This window comes from Varanus komodoensis, unplaced genomic scaffold (genome assembly GCF_004798865.1).
Source record: "Varanus komodoensis strain SLA01 unplaced genomic scaffold, ASM479886v1 scaffold5, whole genome shotgun sequence".
Classification (NCBI taxonomy): domain Eukaryota; kingdom Metazoa; phylum Chordata; class Lepidosauria; order Squamata; family Varanidae; genus Varanus; species Varanus komodoensis.
In genome coordinates this window covers 10780603-10798854 of record NW_025336087.1, presented here as the reverse complement: position 1 = coordinate 10798854, position 18252 = coordinate 10780603, and the positions used below count along the sequence as shown (strand labels likewise).

Genomic DNA, 18252 nt, shown 5'->3' with positions numbered 1-18252 from the left:
TCTCATTTTGTGTTCACTTTATAGTGATATATGCCTGAGTTTTTAAAAATGAAATGTTAAGCATGCGTGGATATTGTATGCTATTTAAACAGTTTAGTTTTACAGCTGTGTATGATCGAATGCGGACAGACCAGAAAAAGTTTGGCAAGGCAGCATGGGCAGCAGCAGTGGAACGAATGGAAAAACTTCAATATGCTGTGTCTAAGGAGACGTTGCAGCTGATGAGAGCAAAGGAAATCTGTTTGGAACAGAAGAAACATGCACTGAAAGAAGAGGTAATTTCTCTGAGTAATGCACTTCTACAAATAAGACTTTCAACTCTTAATTTTAAACATTGTACTGTGAGAAATTCGGAACAGATAAAGGAAGTACTTCTTCCCACGGTGCCTAGCTAAACTATATCTACTACAAGATATAGTAACAGCAACCAATTTGAACAGTTTTCAAAGGGGTTTAGATAGATTATGGAGGACAGGGCTATCTAGGGCTACTAACCCTGCTATCTGTATGCTACTACCACTAATAGAGAGGCAGCATAACTTTGCACACCCTTTGCGGGAAACACAAATGGGATGGTGCTGCTGCACTCATAACATCTTTGTGGTTTTCCCACAGGCAGCTGCTTGGCGACAGTGTGAACAGAAAGCTGGACTAGATGGAGTCTTGGTCTGATCCAGCTTAGCTCTTGCTATGTACAAATGTACAGCACTGACTGTGGATAGAATTTCAGGATTATTTCTATTCTAAGTCATCTTCAGGGATTGAGCACACAGTTTTAGATTTGACACTAGGGATGTGAGAGTTATCTGTGTGGAAATTCTGTCAGATTCCCTAGTTTTGACTTCCTGGACTTTGATTCACTTTGCAGCACCCAGAGTCCAAGTTCCTGGTCAGTGCATCCAAAGTTTGTGGAGTGTTCACCGGGAATTGAGGCCCATGCACTGTGCAAACAGTGCCATTCTTCCATGTTTGCTTCTGCTGGACTTATTCTTGATTCAGCTCACTTTGCAGGACTGGGCTGAGCATGAGAGGAAGTCCAGTGATTTATCCCAATCCTAACTGACAACTGATAGACAGAATGCTTTCTTCTTGGAGCCCTTCATCTATCATAAGTCCATCCAGCATTGCCAGGCAAAGTGGGAGGAATGGTAAAGATTCTATGGCCTCTCCATTCTTTGTTTTTGTGTTCTGTGATGGACTGACTTCTGTGTTCAATTAGTTTACTAGCTTGCTTTGCATGGAGACAGGTCCTGAGACATTTGTGGAGCTAGTGGATCCATGTTCTTTTTCCTTATGTCCTGAAGTCCATCCCTCAAAACACCCATATCCTCCACTCTTAAGGTCATGACACTAACCTTGGCAGAACAAACCACCACAAAGCTTTCTGCAGTGGCTTGGGAGAGCTGGTCAATCCAGGCAGGGGATCTCCCTGCTCCATCTGAGGTTATAGCTTTATCCCAAGTATACTGACCTGTCAGAAATGTATTGAGAATTGCTTTCCTCAAAGTCCAAAGAAATTGACTTGTTATCAAAATATGTTTTGAAAAGAGTAGAAAATTATCAAGAATTGTTATTTGATTTACTGGAAAGGTTTGATGTTATTTTAACTTTAAAGCTTGTAGAAGCTAAATGTGGCATGGCTTCTGCAGCAGTTCACTCTTTTTAAAAATTATTAAAATGTTAATGGCTTGATGGTGTATATTTTTATGATGTTTACCTGACATTTTCCCAGGTCCATTGGAAAAATTAATGATAGTTAAATTGGTGTAAAATTACCATGTTTACCACAAAGTTAAATCCTTGAATATATGGCAGTTCTTGTATTTATTACAAATGTAGGATAATTGCAAGGGTGGATTTGATTTCTGTTAAATTGATTTAAATCATGTTTTAAATCATTAAATCAGTAAGACTAGATTTAAATAGTGGCATTCTACATAATTTGCATTCATACCTGCCTTACTCATAGGCAGAGGAACCTCTACCTGCAGCCTTATAGGTTTTCTCCTCTGGAGAAAGGGTATACACTAAAAGATCCAAAGACTTGTGGAGTAGTCTACTCAAAGGTTTCACTTTCATTTTTGCTGCTTGCCCCTCCCTCCTCACACTTAGCTTCTTGTGCAGATTTACTCCACTCCCAACAATTTTCTACTCATTGAATTTTTTGAAATCTTAGCACTTAAGAGGTAAGGGATTGATCCTGCCTACATTGATTTGCAGTGGAGCATTGAGATTAAGGTATTTTTCTCAACTCTATATGTTTATTTTATAACATTTTTGCTGTGAAGAATAGGCATGCGATCTCTGCAGACAAATTCAGAGTTTTGAAAATTGTAAAACCAAGGATCTGTGACAATACTTTCCAGACAGAAAAATTGCCTGATAATCTTATAGAAACGTCTGGAAGAGCATGACATGGTAAATGGATTAATGGAATTCATTTATGAACAACTGTAAATATTACATGAATATACAGCCTCATGTTACATAATTAAAAACATCCTTATTTCAGGATGAACTATCTTTGGACTATAGTGTATCAAGTAGAAAACTATCTTTAGGGTAACTACTTCTTTAGTATTTCTTTCAATCTTGAAATGTATAATTTATTTTAACACATTGGTAACAAATAAGTACATGAGTTATTTTTAAAGATTTCATATGCTACATTGCTAAGTATATTTAGACATGCTAAGAAAGAAGTCACAGTTCTCAGAACAATACAGCTGGCTTGGGAATTATGGGAGTCTGAGGATGTTTCTTTGGTTTAAGCATGTGCCCTTAGCCGCTTGTGTTCAAGACTGGATCACCACTTTGAAAATGGCTTGCTGAAATTCTGTTGACTGTCATACATAATAATTTATCTTAAGTAATGAACTGTTTCCCCCCTGCTTACATTGTTTCTTAGCAATCAGTGATGGATTGTGAGACCTAATTTGCCTCAAATTTGCCTCCTAAGATATAAATTTCTGATGCAGGTGAAGACCACAATATTGAGTTTCTGTTGTTTTTTTTATCATTTTCAAAACATTTTTCTTTGGTAACCTTTGTTCCAGATGGGTGGGATTTATTTTTTTTTTTTAACCTACCAAGGTTTGTTTCTTCTAAGCACATTCACAGATATGTGAAAGATGGGCATTTATAGTCTGAGAGGAACAGTGAAGTTCTTCGTCATGGCCTCTATGCATCACACATATAGGTGCTGCGCCTGTGCAGTGCCTAGGCCAGAAGATTACAAAGCTAATGGTTTTTTCTTTTGGCGGGAAAAACTCCTCTCCCTCCCCCTCAGTAGTATAAATAGAGCAGAGTGTCCGCCATTTTACTCAGTCTTTGCGACCACCGTTCGCTGTGCCTCATGCCTGTTAATGTCCCTCGCTAAGATCTTTCTGCTTACTGTCCGTTTGGCCTTTATCCCTTCTTCAACTCAATTCTTACATTCCAAGTTTGTATATCTTCCCCATTTTTCCTCTACTCTTCATTTTCAAAAAAAACAAAAACAAAAAATATTATCTTCTATCCTGTCGTCTTTTCTTCCTTTTCCGCGATGGTGCAGCAAGCGGCCTTCCGCAAATGCACCGAATGCGGATCCAAGATGTTGCCTGCGGAGCCGCATGATCTATGCTTCCTCTGCCTCAGCGAGGGGCATAGAACTGACACGTGCGGCCACTGCTTGGCATTTACCAAGCAAGCGAGGAAGAACAGGGAGAATCGTCTCCGAAAACTCCTCTGGGACCAGGCCTTGATGTAGTCCAATCAACTGCTCTTACGGCCTGGTTTCTCTTCAGCCGCACCTCCTCAGTGCTCTTCCTCAAATGTGAGCGCTCCTCCGAAGTGTCCTGCTTCCACCGCTCCTCCACAGCGTCCTTCGGCTGAAGGAGCTACTCCACCGGAGACCCACTTGCCGCCTTTCTCCCCAGCCAAGAAACGGGAGAAGCGCAAGCACACTGGCTCGGATAAGCCTTCCGCTCATAAAAAACCAAGGAAGGAGAGGGCGGATAAGCCCGCCCATAAAACCAAGAAACCCGACTGCCCCAAACACCGGGGCTCCGGTTTGTCAGGCTTCTCAGTACCGTCTGCCGCCACGGTACCGATCGCTTCGGGACCGGCCCTGCAATCTACTATGCAGGTAACACTGCCGGGATCCCCCAGGCCTATCATTCGGCCTGAGAGCGCGCCGCCTTAACACACGGAGGAGCCGCTTTGAGAGTCCATCTCTGATGGTGAGATTAGAGACTCCCCACCGAGGGAACAATCTCCAACACCAGTGCCCGCTACTGAGCCACCTGCGGAATCACCATCGCCACCCAGGCGTCGCAGCCGCTCGTCGGAACAATGGGATGATGATTGGATGATGCATGAATATGGTGCCTTCCCAGACTGGGGTGGTTATCAATCCTATCCATACTTCCTTCAGGATTGTAGATCTCCATTGGTCCCGGGAGACTTGCCGGCAACATCCAGATGTGTGGAGAGGGGACGCCCGACCTCCCCTGAAACATCGTCCTCGAGCGACTGTCACCGCTATTGTCCAGACTCTACATCCCCTGATGTAGCGATTACCTCCCAAGGACCTGCTTCACCCGATGAGCCACATGTCTCCTTTACAGAGCTCATGTCCTGCCTCGTTTGTTCCCTTGAGATCGAAGCGAACCAACAGCCCAGTCCATCTTCAGATCGGTTCTATGATGTCGTGAGGGGAGAGCAGTCCGCGACCATAGCCTTGCCGCTAATCACTACACTTCGGCATGCTATGGTCCAACCCTGGGATCAACCGGCCCAACCACAGGCTACCTCCTGTCAGTATGAGGCCATGTACAGAGTTCGAGAGGACAACATCCCATTCTTGCTCTGCCACCCGAGACCGAACTCTGTCATGACAGAAGCGTAAGTGGCAGTGGCCTCGTTTCTCCTATTGTCAACAATTCCACCCTCAGCAGCACTACCAGCAGCGGCAGCAACGTCGGAGGCAGCAGTCGCAATGTTTTTCCTAGGGCCGTCGATGTTTCAATGCCGATAAACGCCAACATTGATGGCCTGGGCGAACCATCCTCTCTCTTCTAACGCCACCTTCCCCTCTCCCTTTTGGGGACTGGCTCCAGGGCCGACTCCCCATTTGGGAGTCCATTACATCTGATAGGTGGGTGTTGTGTATCATTCAGTTCGGATATAGGATAGAATTCGATGTCGTCCCTCCACCTAGTCCGATTCGATTTACACCTTCTTCATCGGTGCTGTGCGACGAATTTCTCAGTTGCTTCGCAAGGGTGCAGTTTGACAACTATCCTGCTCAGAGGGGTTGCATGGATTCTACTCCAGATATTTTACTGTTCCGAAAAGGGACGGTGGTTTTCGTCCGATTCTGGACTTATGAAATCTTAATACGTACATCAAACCAAAAAAGTTTCAGACGACCACTTTACAAAATATCTTTCTGTTACTGAAGAGAGAGGATTGGTTTGCCTCACTGGACTTGAAGGATGCCTATTTTCATATTTCTATCCATCCTTCGCACAGACGCTTCCTGCGTTTTACTGTTGGGCTCGATATGTTCGATTTCAATGTTCTGCCCTTTGGCCTGGCCACTGCACCTTGAGTTTTTAAAAAGTGTATGGTGCCAGTATGCGCACATTAGGGACACAAGGAGTGCAAATACATCCATATTTAGATGACTGGCTAATTGTTTCGCAAACTAAACAAGGTCTTCTATCTGCTATACACGTGACCTGCACCCTGCTCAATGATCTTGGGCTATGCATTAACCGCAAGAAATCGTCCCTTATTCCCACGCAGGTCATCGACTTATTGGGGCATGTCTTGACTCCATATGGGAAAGAACCTTTCTCCCTCCGAAATGTCAAGATACCTTATGTGGCCACATCTGTCAAATCGGAATGCTCAGAATGGTTCCAGCTATATCCATTCAAAGACTACTGGGGCACATGGCTGCTGCAGTTGCCATTGTCCTGTATGCCATGCTACGTATGTGGCCCATACAGCTGTTTTTCAAGACTTCATTTCACCCGCAGCAAGATTCTCCCAACAAACTAATCCAGATTCCGTCTGTGATACTCCGTACTCTAGCTTGGTGGACCATTCCAAACAATCTGTCTATCAGTGTCCCTTTTCGACCACCTCATCCAACTACAACCCTATACACGGACGCATTGCTACTCGGATGGGGTGCATTATGTTCGGGACTTCGGGTCCAAGGGACTTGGAACCAACGAGAAACAAGGAAGCACATCAACTTCCTCGAACTTCAGGCAATCTTCAATACCCTCAAGGCTTTCGAGACTGTGCTATGCCATCAAGTTGTCCAGATTGCATCAGACAACATACCTGCTGTTTTCTATATCAACAAGCAGGGTGGCATGAAATCACCAGCCTTAGCACATCTATCGATGGCCATTTGGGATTGGTGCATACTGAGGGACATAATGCTCCTAGCGGTTCACCTTGCAGGAACCGACAACACCGAAGCAGATATGTTGAGCAGACATATGTCAACAATGCACGAATGGGAGATGGACAGACAAATATGCCATAACCTCTTCCGTTTCTGAGGCTATTCGGACATGGACTTGTTCACCACTCAGGACAACAGAGTGTGTGCCCTATACTGCTCCAGAGCGGGCATTGGATCAGGATCGATGGGGGATGCTTTTATGATCCCTTGGGACAACATAGCTTTTTATGCATTTCCTCTGATCCCATTTCTAACGAAAGTGGTGGCAAAAATAGCTCAAGAGAATGCCACGGGAATAATAACTCCGTGGTGGCTGAGGCAACCGTGGTTTGCCACTCTTCTGCAACTATCCAGAGGAACATTTCTTCGCCTCCCGTCTATTACTCAACACAGCAAAAAGGAGCGATCCGGCATCCAGATCTGACTGCCTTGAAGCTGACGGCATGGCGGATCACTTGAGCCATTTCACTGCGTCCATACCGATGACATCTCAATCTATAGCGGATTCTATTCACTGGACTATACAAACGGCTCCTACTTGGGTTTCGACGACAATTGCTTTGCTACCGATGACTATTGACCAAGAAATTCAGGCGATTCTCTAATCTGCATTAAGACCGTCCACTCGTCGCTCTTATGCGGCTAAGTGGAAAAGATTCTTGTCCTTTGCAGAACACCATTCCTTTCCTCCTGGAATGGCTCCAATTGACAATATTTTGCAATTTCTCTTGGAACTGTATCACTCAGGACTGAAACCATCATCCATTAAAGTTTATGCAGCCGCCATATCACACTATCATGGTGCGGTTCAGGGTGTATCAGTTTTCTCTCAGCCTCGGGTTTGACACTTTATTTGGGGGTTACAGAACTTACATCCTTCTATTCGCCCCGCTATGCCAATGTGGAGCCTTTCTGTAGTACTCCAAGCACTTACTAAACCTCCGTTCGAACCTTTGGCAACTGTCGACCTACGCCTGGTGTCCTGGAAAACGACCTTCCTCATAGCAGTAACATCAGCTCGGAGAGCAAGTGAGCTTTCTGCTCTCCGCATAGACCCTTTATACTTAATTTCTATAAGGAAAAGGTCGTCCTTCGTATGGAGTCTTCATTTCTCCCTAAAGTAGCTAAACCATTCTACTTGAGTCAAGACATTGTTCTGCCGGCGTTCTATCCAGCGCTGTCGAATCCAATAAAACGGGCTCTACACACCCTTGATGTTCGCCGCTGCTTAGCTTTTTATAAATCCCGTACAGAATCCTTCCATCAGACTAATAAACTTTTTGTTAAGTACTCCGAACATGACAAGGAATCGCCAGTTACACCTCAAAGACTATCTAATTGGATCATCCAGACTATTGTCTTGGCCTACCAACTATCCAAAATAGACTTGCCTGTTACCCCAAGGGGTCACTCCACGTGAGCAGTAGCTACTTTGTCCGCCTTTGCCGCAGGGGTTCCACTTCAGGATATCTGTAAAGCTGCAACGTAGGCTGGACCATGTACTTTCACCAAGCACTATCGGCTTGATGTACACGCCAGGCAGGACTGCTCTTTCGGCAGAGCTGTTCTTTCATCTGTTCTTTGCTGACGACACCTCCCTCCTCCGAGTTGGGTAAGCTTGCTAATTGCCCATATGTGTGATGCACAGAGGCCACGATGAAGAAAAGCAGGTTGCTTACCTGTAACTGATGTTCTTTGAGTGGCCATCTGTGTATTCACACAGCCCACCCGCCGGCCCCACTCGGTGTCGGTGAGTGGATGGTTTTTTTCCTCTCGGTATTGTACTCTAATTTACATCGGTACCGTTAGGATATGATGATGATTTTTTTCTCTCAGTACCATATTTTAATTCTTATCGGTACCATTGGGATATATGATGCTTGTTGAATTTACACTCAACCTCTAGAGGGCAAACGTTCGGTCTTCAAGACTGAGTAAAATGGCGGACACTCAGCTCTATTTATACCACTGAGGGGGAGGGAGCAAAGTTTTTCCCGCCAAAAGAAAAAACGGTTAGCTTTCTAATCTTCCGGCCTAGGCACTGCGCAGGCGCAGCACCCATGTGTGTGAATGCACAGATGGCCACTGGAAGAACATCAGTTAAAGGTAAGCAACCTGCTTTTTTTCCTGGAAGCAGACCAGATCCTACAGTTGCTAGGCTTTGTCATTGTGATGATAACCAGAAGTGTTAAATCATGGAATGCTCTTTGTAGTTCTCTAAGTACATAAAAAGTTTTGATATTTAGAATGGTATGTTTTGACATTACTTTAGAGTCTGAGTTGAATGTTTCAGGTCAACAATTTTCAATTTGAAAATGGGCTTTTAGAAACCTCAAAAGTTTTTCCCCAAAAGATTTCTAAAATGTGCACCTTAAAACTGGTCATAGCTGTTCTCTGAACCAATTAACAGCAGCTTTGGTGCATGTTTGTTATTCTCTTTGTTTTAAAATCAGTCTCCTCCTGTGTTATCAGATAGCTTATCAGACTTGACACTGTGTCAGCACTGAAGAGGGCAAATGAGTGGCAACAACACTGGAAGACAGACTGATTTTATTGCCACCTGAATGCCAAGTGAGCTTTTTGTGTATCAGATGCACCTGAATATATGTTTGATAGGGGGCAGGGTGACTATGCATGGACAGTGTTATCCCCTTTTGTGCTTCTAGAAAATTGGTCAAATAGTGTAGGCATATTTTAGGGGGGAGGAAGTGGTGTGTTTTAGGTTAGTTTTATTAGATCTTCCATCTGAAATTATGGCTCTTTTTTTCCTTTTCAGATGCAGAGCTTACAAGGTGGCACCGAAGCCATAGCACACTTGGACCAACTTGAAGCTGATTATTATGACCTGCAACTTCAGTTGTATGAAGTGCAGTTTGAAATTTTGAAGTGTGAAGAACTGCTGCTGACAGCACAGCTTGAAAGCATCAAAAGACTTATTTCAGGTGACACACATTCACTCTACATTTCATTTATAGTACTTTACAAGTTGCTGTAGGGCCCTGTACTACAATTTGGTTACTAAGATTGTTCTGAGTCTGCAAATTTCTCACACCATTCGAGAAACAATTGTTCAGTGTCAGAAGTAAGTCCTACTGTGTTCAGTGGAATTTACTTTGATATAAGCATACATAATATTTAGTTTCCCTTCTTCTGAGGTGGTCACATCAAGAGTCAGATTGTTGAATGAAGTGCATTTATGCTTGATGGTTAAAAGAGTTAACTTGTGAATTCTCAGGAGATTTTCCAAATTCCTGGTTTAACTGATCACCACAGTCCCCTCTTTGAATGGGGAAACAATGTCCCTCCCAGATAGGCTTGGCCAAATCACCTCAGGCCAAAGGGTCATTTGCCTTAGCTCCTGTGGCTTTCTGCTCTGGTCACACTCAGCTGAGATATTATGTATTACTGGATTTTTGTTTGTTTATGTATGTTTCTGTAGACAGTACCTGTACAAGGTAACCCTCAATCCCATTTCAGCGTTGTGATTACCCTTCCAATATCACTTTCATATTTTTTGTACATCATTGCTGAAGGGTTGTTCCAGATCTTAGAACATGGTGTTGTTCAAGTGTGTCTGCATTAAAAAGTATTAAAATTGCTAGTATTTTCTGACAGAGAAAAGAGATGAAGTAGTATATTATGATACTTATGAAAGTATGGAAGCCATGCTTGAAAAAGAAGATATGGCAACATCTATACAATTGCAAAGAGAGGAGTTACAGAAATTGCAACAAAAGGTCCGCCAGCTAGAAGCAAGGCGTGGGCGCATTTCAGCCAAGAAAGCCTACCTCAGAAATAAAAAGGTAAAACAATCCTTTATCAATTCATTCATTCACTGCTGAACAAAGAGTTCATGAGGTAGTTCACACACTCCAATATAAAAAAATAGCGTAACAATAAATTATGTCCCACCTTATTGATTCTGCAACTGTAGCTTTAAGGGATGGATAAGGGAGGTAAGGTGCTGATTCCTCTTAAGGGGACTGCAGCAAGACTTACATAGATCTTATAAAGAACCTTTCTCTGGATAAAACTTTATTTTTTCTTAATAAAACAGTTATTGCCATTGCAAATGTATTCTGTTTGGGCGAGATGCATGAGATGTTAGATCCGTTGTACTCTGGTTTCTAGCCTGATTATGAGATTAAAGTGGTGTTTTGACCCTAGTGGATGACCTGCACTCAGGAACTGACATGAAAACATGACCAAGTCATTTCTCATGAACTTCTCAGCAACTTTTTATACTATTGACACTAGCTTCCTTCTGGACCACTTTGAAATAATGCTCTGCAGTGGTTATAGTTGGAGGGTCAGTTCTTGAAAATAGTGCTAGGGGGCTGCTGTTCAGTCCTCTTGCCTACAATATATCTGCCGTAAGGTTCCATCTTATTCTGTGTGCTTTGTAATGTTTAAAACTGTTTGGTAAGGTCATTCAGAGATTTGGGATGGGGTGTCATCTATATGCTGATAAAGTCCAGCTGTCTGATTAATTTGCACCATCTGTTTTTGCAGAAACTGTGGAAATTATAAATTGGTATAAGGAATCACGTTTGAATGGGAGAAGTGTGAATGAACTGCAGCTTAATGTAGATAAACTGTGCTGAGTTTAGAGGTAGTTAAAGAGCCTTGTTTTCTAGATAACCTCACAGGCTCACAAGTATGTGGGTGTTTACAAAATCTGGCTTATAGTTATGGATGCATTAAGCTAACTTTGCCAACTGTATCTGGTTGGCCAGCTGTACTCTTTCCTGGAAAAATTATAACTAGCTTTATGGTGCTAAACTGTGGCCTCCCGACACTGGGGGGAGGGCATTGGATTTATTGGAGCCCCAGCTTCATGATCCTGTTATCTTGGTGTACGGACTTCAAAAGCCAAGCCCCTGCCCTACCGCACCTCATAGGCAGTGCAGAAGGAACTGCATCACCTGCCTCCCCAAGGCTACAACTAGGATTTGGAGAAGGTAAAAAGAAGCATGCTGGAGGTCTTGAGTGGAGAGGCAGGGACCAATGATTTCTGTTGACACCCCAGCTTTTTTCGCTTTCTTGCTGCTAGATTTTGATGGCTGAAGACAGCCATCTAGAGAAATTCCATCTCAGTAGGAGTTCATCTGACTCAGGATGTTGATTGTACCCTCAGATGTTCATTGCATAGTCACTTCCAGATTGGATTATGTCATGAACTGCCATAGAAGACAATCTAGAAAGTTATGTTGATTCAGAATGTTATGGCAAATCACATGTCTGAGGTTAGCAGCACAGATTATATTAAGGTTAATTTTGTGCCAATATCATTAGTTTCCAGATAGTTTCTCAGTTCAATTTGGGGTTTTAAAGGCAACTTTTGGCCTTTATGTAGAGGTATTACTGCCCTAGTGCTGTCAAATAGAGACACAGTAGCTATACTAAGCAAAACTTGAAAAAGATGCTCTGGTTTCAGTTGCCATCTGCTACTTAAATGACAAAGTCAGATAAATCTAGGATTACCATACTCCCCTGTGTACCTGCTCTTTTAAGAGAGTAGACCCTTATCCAAAGTAGGTCACACAACAACTCCTAGCTGAAGATTCCCCCGCAACCAACATACCTGCATTGTATTGAATAAATTTCAATTTACTGACTTCTGTCCTGCCCTTTACAAACAACAGATGTCTGGCAGGGATTCTACCACTTCAGTAGGATTTAAGGAAAAGAAGATGTTTTGGCAGATATACTGATAACTCTATACTCATAATTCTTGCACAGCTCCATCCTCATCTGTATAGATATTAAACATCATTTTGTGGCATTCAGCAACCTTGTTCCCATGTTGTTGAGCCATAATTCCCTAGCACCACTTTCTGAGAACTGCCAAATTAAGTAGAAGTACTGCAGTGCAGTTCATCCAGTTCTTAGTCTTGCCAGGTGGCTCAGCATTGAAAGCTGGGTTCAAAAGAACATATAGTTAATAAGAAGTGATCAGATTATTTCCTTACTTTGTGGCCACTTATGTCAATGTGACTTGGTATCCTGCCTCATAGCTAGTTATTTCTGTCAGTGTGGACAAGTTTTCTGCAAAGACCAGAAAATTATGCTTTGAGTAAAAATTTTGGTTTGGATAGATTAATCTCTGTCTAGTCCATATTTAATCATTTTTAATGCAGACTAGATTCTTTGATCAGCTTACAAATGTGAATTGCTTGTTTTGGTAAACTTGCTCAATTTAGTTGTAATGGTCTTGGGTTGGCCAGAGAACGAATTATGCTGCTTTCTTTTTGGTACCCCAGGTTTCAGTACTTGTATCCTCTGTTGTTGAACCACATTTTCCATTACATCCAAACTGTTCTTTCCAGACCATGATCTGATATGCAGTTTGGTGAATTAACAAAAATGTTCTAATTCTTTTTGGAACACATTTCAGAAATTGGCTGTGGACATTTGAACATGTTATGCATCGTTTGGTGATCATAGGCAGCACCTGTAGGTGGTGTATGTGCATGCATGCATGTGTATGTATGAGAGAGAGGGAGGGAGGTTTTAGTGTTCTTCCTACTTCACTGCATGTAGGAAGAATAGGACATCAGGAAAATGACATTGAGGTGGTGATCCTCATGAACTTCAAGGATTGAACTTCAGGATAGTCAACTCCTATTTCCTGTGATTTCAAGAAGCACAATGATATTGTTACTTTAATATCATACTACATGAGATAATGAGCTCACCAGTGCAGTAATGTCTGTGTTATCACCTAGGAATGTTTTGCGATTGGTTACTGTACTTCTTGCATTTTGATTTCCTCTGACTTTTGTTCATGCAACTGATGAAGTAGATAGTGTCCATAGAAGCTTATGCTATGACACATTTTTAGTCTTTCAAGTATCACAAATCTCTGTGGTATGTCAAGGGAGAAAGCTTTGTAAATTCCTTGTCCCTAATGCATTAGCTTCCTTTATGCATTAAGTAATTTGTTTCTATATCAGACAAAGTATTGTCTGAACATTCTCAAAATCAGATAATAAATATTGAAGTAGGGTACTTATTGTTAGAAGAGAAAACATGACACTCAAAATAGGAAAAGAGAAAGGAAAATAGGAAACAAAGTACTTGGTGGCAGTAGCAAAGAGAATGAAGAAAACTATTGACACTACTACCATTGCATTTCGGGATGTGAAGAAAGGAATTTCCAGTCATAGTGCTACTAGGAATTATGCTGACCCACAATATGCTACTGTCAAACATTACAGCTGGAATTTGAGATATCTGCTCAATACAGAAAAGCCATTTACACAGTATACATATGGCAGCAATAGGCTGTAACGTAAAAGAAATCTTGTCTCTAAATTTATGTTGTAATACATGAAATGATGTTGGTGACAGCATTTAGCCATTATTAAAACAACCTTTATTAAAGCTACTTTCTTCCTTGCTATAAGCAGCTTTGTTGATCTAATATAATTAATTGTTATTGTCACCTGTGTGGGCTATAAGCTTTAGTTAATTTATTATTCTTCAATCAGCTGTAATTAACTATGGACACTTTTTAACAACTTATCCTTCCAAATAAATAGATCTTTGGATTTGAAAATTGAAGGAAGCAAGTACTGAATTCATAGTTAATATGCTTATTAAAAATAAACATCTTCAGAGAGAGAAAAGTTTATTTAAATTTACCTCTGAGCTGCAGTACAGTGATTTTTGTTTAAGGTTTACAGATACATGCTCTGATTAAATCCACCATGGGTGATAGGTGGACAGCACATTGAAGAAATGTCCATAATTGGATTTCCCTATTTTCCACTCATTGTCCTGTTTGTGTAAAATGTGCTGTAGAGGAAGGGAAGGCTGCCTCATCTAGTGCACCATCAAAGGGAAGAGTTAGTTCTTAATGGGTCTGTATAGACCGCTCCTTCATGCAACAGTCTCTGAATGATGTCCATAACCTGGGATTCTAGGAATTTGTTCATAAGTGCTGTCTGTTTTGCTATATTTAAATACACTTAATAGGACTATATATAGTTTTTTTGATAAGATGATTGTTGGCAAGATTCTCTCTTAATAGCTTTTAGTATGCAAAGTAACCTTCATGACAAGGTCCTGATAGCAGTTTGATATGGGACCACTATACAAATATAGTTTACTATTATCTCTGTGCTACCAACTGCTGGCTAATTTTAAAAGCATAACAATGGCTAAGAAGAGGAAGGCTGGGTTTGAGTAGAATATTTGAAAGCTGGACTAGTATTATGTTCATATAATTAAGATTATAAATAACTTATAATAAATGCTAGAATGTATTGACACTTCAGTGTTGTTTGAGCTTATGATAGCTGATGTATCAAAAAGAACCAATGAAGCAAATTCTGATATCTACATAAAAGCGTAACTATTTGTATAAAATCTGTTGCAGCCTGAAGTCTAGGCTCTTCTAGTCTAGGCTCCAAGTTCTAGAAATACTCACCAATCTTTTCAACCAAAAAAGCTGCCACACCTACTTCCAAAAAGCTGCACAATGTTCTAAAGTCCCCCAGTCAGTTATGAACTGTTCTGTACTATATCAAAAACTTATTTCTTGCAACAAACCTATTGTTCTTTATAGTCTCTGTACATATGGGCTCTGTATCTACATGGGGCATGTTGTCAAGATTTCCCTAGTTTAGATCAATTTTGGTAGGAGTCCCGCCTCCCTTTCCCTTAGTATACATAAGAGGGGCTTCTACCATTTCCCCAGTTTTTTCTCAACCACCATTTTGGGTGCCTTGGGTTTCTAGCTCTCCATATACTAGGATCTTTTCCTTAGCTTCTGCAACCTCCTAAAGCAGGGGTCCTCAAACTTTTTCACCAGGGGGCCAGTTGAAAGGTGCCGGTGCTAGGTGCGTCCGGAAAGGTGGTGCCAGTGGGGGGTGGGGCGCACTGGCGCTGAGGCAGGGGTGGGGCGAGTGTGGCAAGGCGCGGGCATGCACGGTGAGGCGAGGCGAGGCAAGGCAAGGGTGGGCACGTGCCGCAATGCAGCAGTGGGTGTGCGATGCAGTGGCTTGCTCACTTGGAGATCATTTTCTCTAAGCAAGTCCAAAATAATCTCCTCGTGAGCAAGTTGCCGCAGCCCCGTGTGGGGGGAGTGAGACGGGCGGTGGTGGGCGCACGTGGCGTGTGCGTGGTGTGTGGGTACGTGTGCAGCGCATTGAAAAGCTCTGAAAACCGGATAAATGGTCATCTGGCCCCCAGGCCATAGTTTGAGGACCCATGCTGTATATCATAGCATGCCTGGATTCAGTGATGGCCAGAGCATACCTTCTCACAGACCAGGTAGCAGCTTTAATCAGCCCATCTCTACACCTCCAGCGTTAACTGAAAGTGACTTTTGGGTAAATGGGACACATGGGAGATGGTTGAAGTCCCATCAATGAGGGTGTTCAAGGATAGGCTGGACATGCATGTGGTAGGCATGTCATGAGCGGAACTGGCTGGAGCCTGGGGGTTAGAGCTGGCTGGAGCCTGGGGAGACCCTTTCTGACTTGCTCTGTTTCTGTAGCTTACACCATTGTAGTTATCCAGTTCATGTGATTACAGAAGTGATCTCTGCAACTGTGGTTTGTCTGAGCTTATTGGCCTCAGTAAGACTTGATCCAAAAACAGTTGGTTCTCCCTCATTCCATTTGAGAGAGTCTGTCCTGATGGGCCCAGCGAGCACAATCTAGTAAAGGAGATTGCCTTTATGCCCACAGAACCATTCCTGACTCAAGAACAGCTGCATAACTCTTGGGGTGGCATGTGTACTGCATAGGAGCAAGACCTGGGGACTAGGAACTGAATAGGCTCATGGGAACCACATCAACTATTTTGAGCTCCTCAGAGTCCAGAAAGTGTTCTTCAAATTTCAGCAGCTCCTTGAAGGCAAACATGTTCAGATCGCCTCAGGCAACACTATGGTGGTGTTCTATCTAAACAAACAAGGCGGCACCTGGTCAGCTTCCCTGACCCAGGTCACACTGCAAATATGGGGCTGGAGTCTAGCTTGAGACATTAGTATTGTGACTGCCCATCTTGCTGGAGCCATCAACATTACAGTGGATACACTGAGCAGAACGCCTTTTATACAAATTCTACTTCACTCAACATTGTCAATCTTTAGATTTAGTATTTAGGAAGCCTTTGGTCAAACAAATCGTATACCAGACATTTTGTTTTTGTACTAACAAGAATTAGCAAGGGAAAGTGTTTGCATCTTTTAAAAATTTTATTAAATATAAAAAAGACATCAAAATACACCCTATACTAAATAGTAAATTGTTTCTTAGCAACACAAGATACCTAAACTTTTCTATCCCTAAATATTTTCTGTAATCAAAGCTTTCAGAGCTAAAGAGAACTTTTGTCTTAAGGATCAAGTCCACACCTAGCTCTGCTTGACTATTGATTAGACACCCAAGTGTGTAACTATTATTATTTAAAGTTTTATGTTATGGGTTTTTTAAGTGTTTATGCCTTATACAGTACTTATTGTCTATTAAGCAATAAGCAACTATTGACATTGTTAGCATTCCACATGATTTCCTTACATTTATTTATTTATTTTATTTAAAACATTTCTATGCCGCCTCCATTGCAACAAAGCCTTGGGGCGGTTCACAACTTGAATAACTCTTTGACTCAAGTGATACGACTTTAACTCAAGACTCTCCAGATTTTGATATAATTTACCTTGAATTCAATGTAACCATACTTGTTTCAAATCTTTGACTTCTCTTTAATATTTTTTGTTATTTACATCTCCAGATTAGTGTATAATTGAGCATTTATTTCTTGTTCTTTGCTTGGCTTTTTATAATCAAGCCTCTTGTATTGCATTGCGAAAGCAGGGTTAGCAGTTCCTCAGTAGTCTTCCTAGCTATTCTAATGGAGATTTTTTTCCTAAAATGAAAGTGGGCTGGGGTGAATAAGCATTTCGTTTCGTTTTGTTTTTTAATAATCCTGGGCATCCACAGGCACCCTGGAGCACCCTATTCTGATACCATTTTGCCATTTATTAGTTTATTTTTTTTATTTATTTAGAAAATTTCTATGCCGCCCCATTCGCTGAAGCCTTGGGGCGGCTCACAAAGATATCAATTAAAATATAATACAATAAAATATAAAACAAGTTAACAATATAAAATAAAATAAGTCACCCTGGCCGAAGAATAAAATAAATAAATAGTAGTAACACTTAAAATGACGTTTGAATAAAAAGGTCTTCGCCTGGTGTCGAAAAACAAATAACGACGGCGCCAGGCGGATCTCTCTGGGGAGCGCATTCCATAGATTGGGCGCCACCACAGAGAAAGCCCTCCTCCGAGTACCTACCCTCTTAATTTCCTTCACGGGGGGTTCCCGGAGAAGGGCCTCTCCCACAGATCTCAGGGGGCGGGCGGGCATATATGGACGTAAGCGCTCCTTCAGGTAGCCAGGACCCAAGCCGTTTAGGGCCTTATAGGTCATCACCAACACCTTGAATTGGGCCCGGACTTCAATGGGAAGCCAGTGAAGCTGACGGAGGACCGGAGTCATGTGAACATAATGCCCAGTCCCCGTCAGCAGCCTGGCAGCTCTATTTTGAACCAATTGAAGTATCCGGACCGTCTTCAAGGGTAGCCCCACGTAGAGCGCGTTACAGAAGTCAAGGCGGGAAGTCACCAACGTGTGTGTCACTGTCGCCAGGCAGTCGTACTCCAGGTAGGGGCGCAGCTGATGGATCAGCCGAAGCTGAAGGAAAGCGCTCCTCGCCACTCTGTCACCTGAGCTTCCAATGAAAGCTCTGGGTCGAGGAGCACTCC

The 18252-nt window shown here is 42.3% G+C and overlaps 1 protein-coding gene across 4 annotated transcripts in view; it reads left to right on the top strand.

Annotated features, from left to right (window-relative positions):
• JMY (junction mediating and regulatory protein, p53 cofactor) overlaps positions 1-18252 on the top strand; it is a 65470-nt gene that overhangs the window by 26795 nt on the left and 20423 nt on the right. For all 4 annotated transcript variants that reach the window (XR_006416302.1, XM_044446463.1, XM_044446464.1 and 1 more), the window contains exons 4-6: positions 106-275; positions 9243-9408; positions 10082-10269. Coding sequence is in view for 3 of the 4 variants with exons in the window: in XM_044446463.1 (XP_044302398.1) it covers positions 106-275; positions 9243-9408; positions 10082-10269 (524 nt within the window). In the remaining variant the exon portion in view is untranslated. The remainder of the gene's footprint in view (positions 1-105; positions 276-9242; positions 9409-10081; positions 10270-18252) is intronic.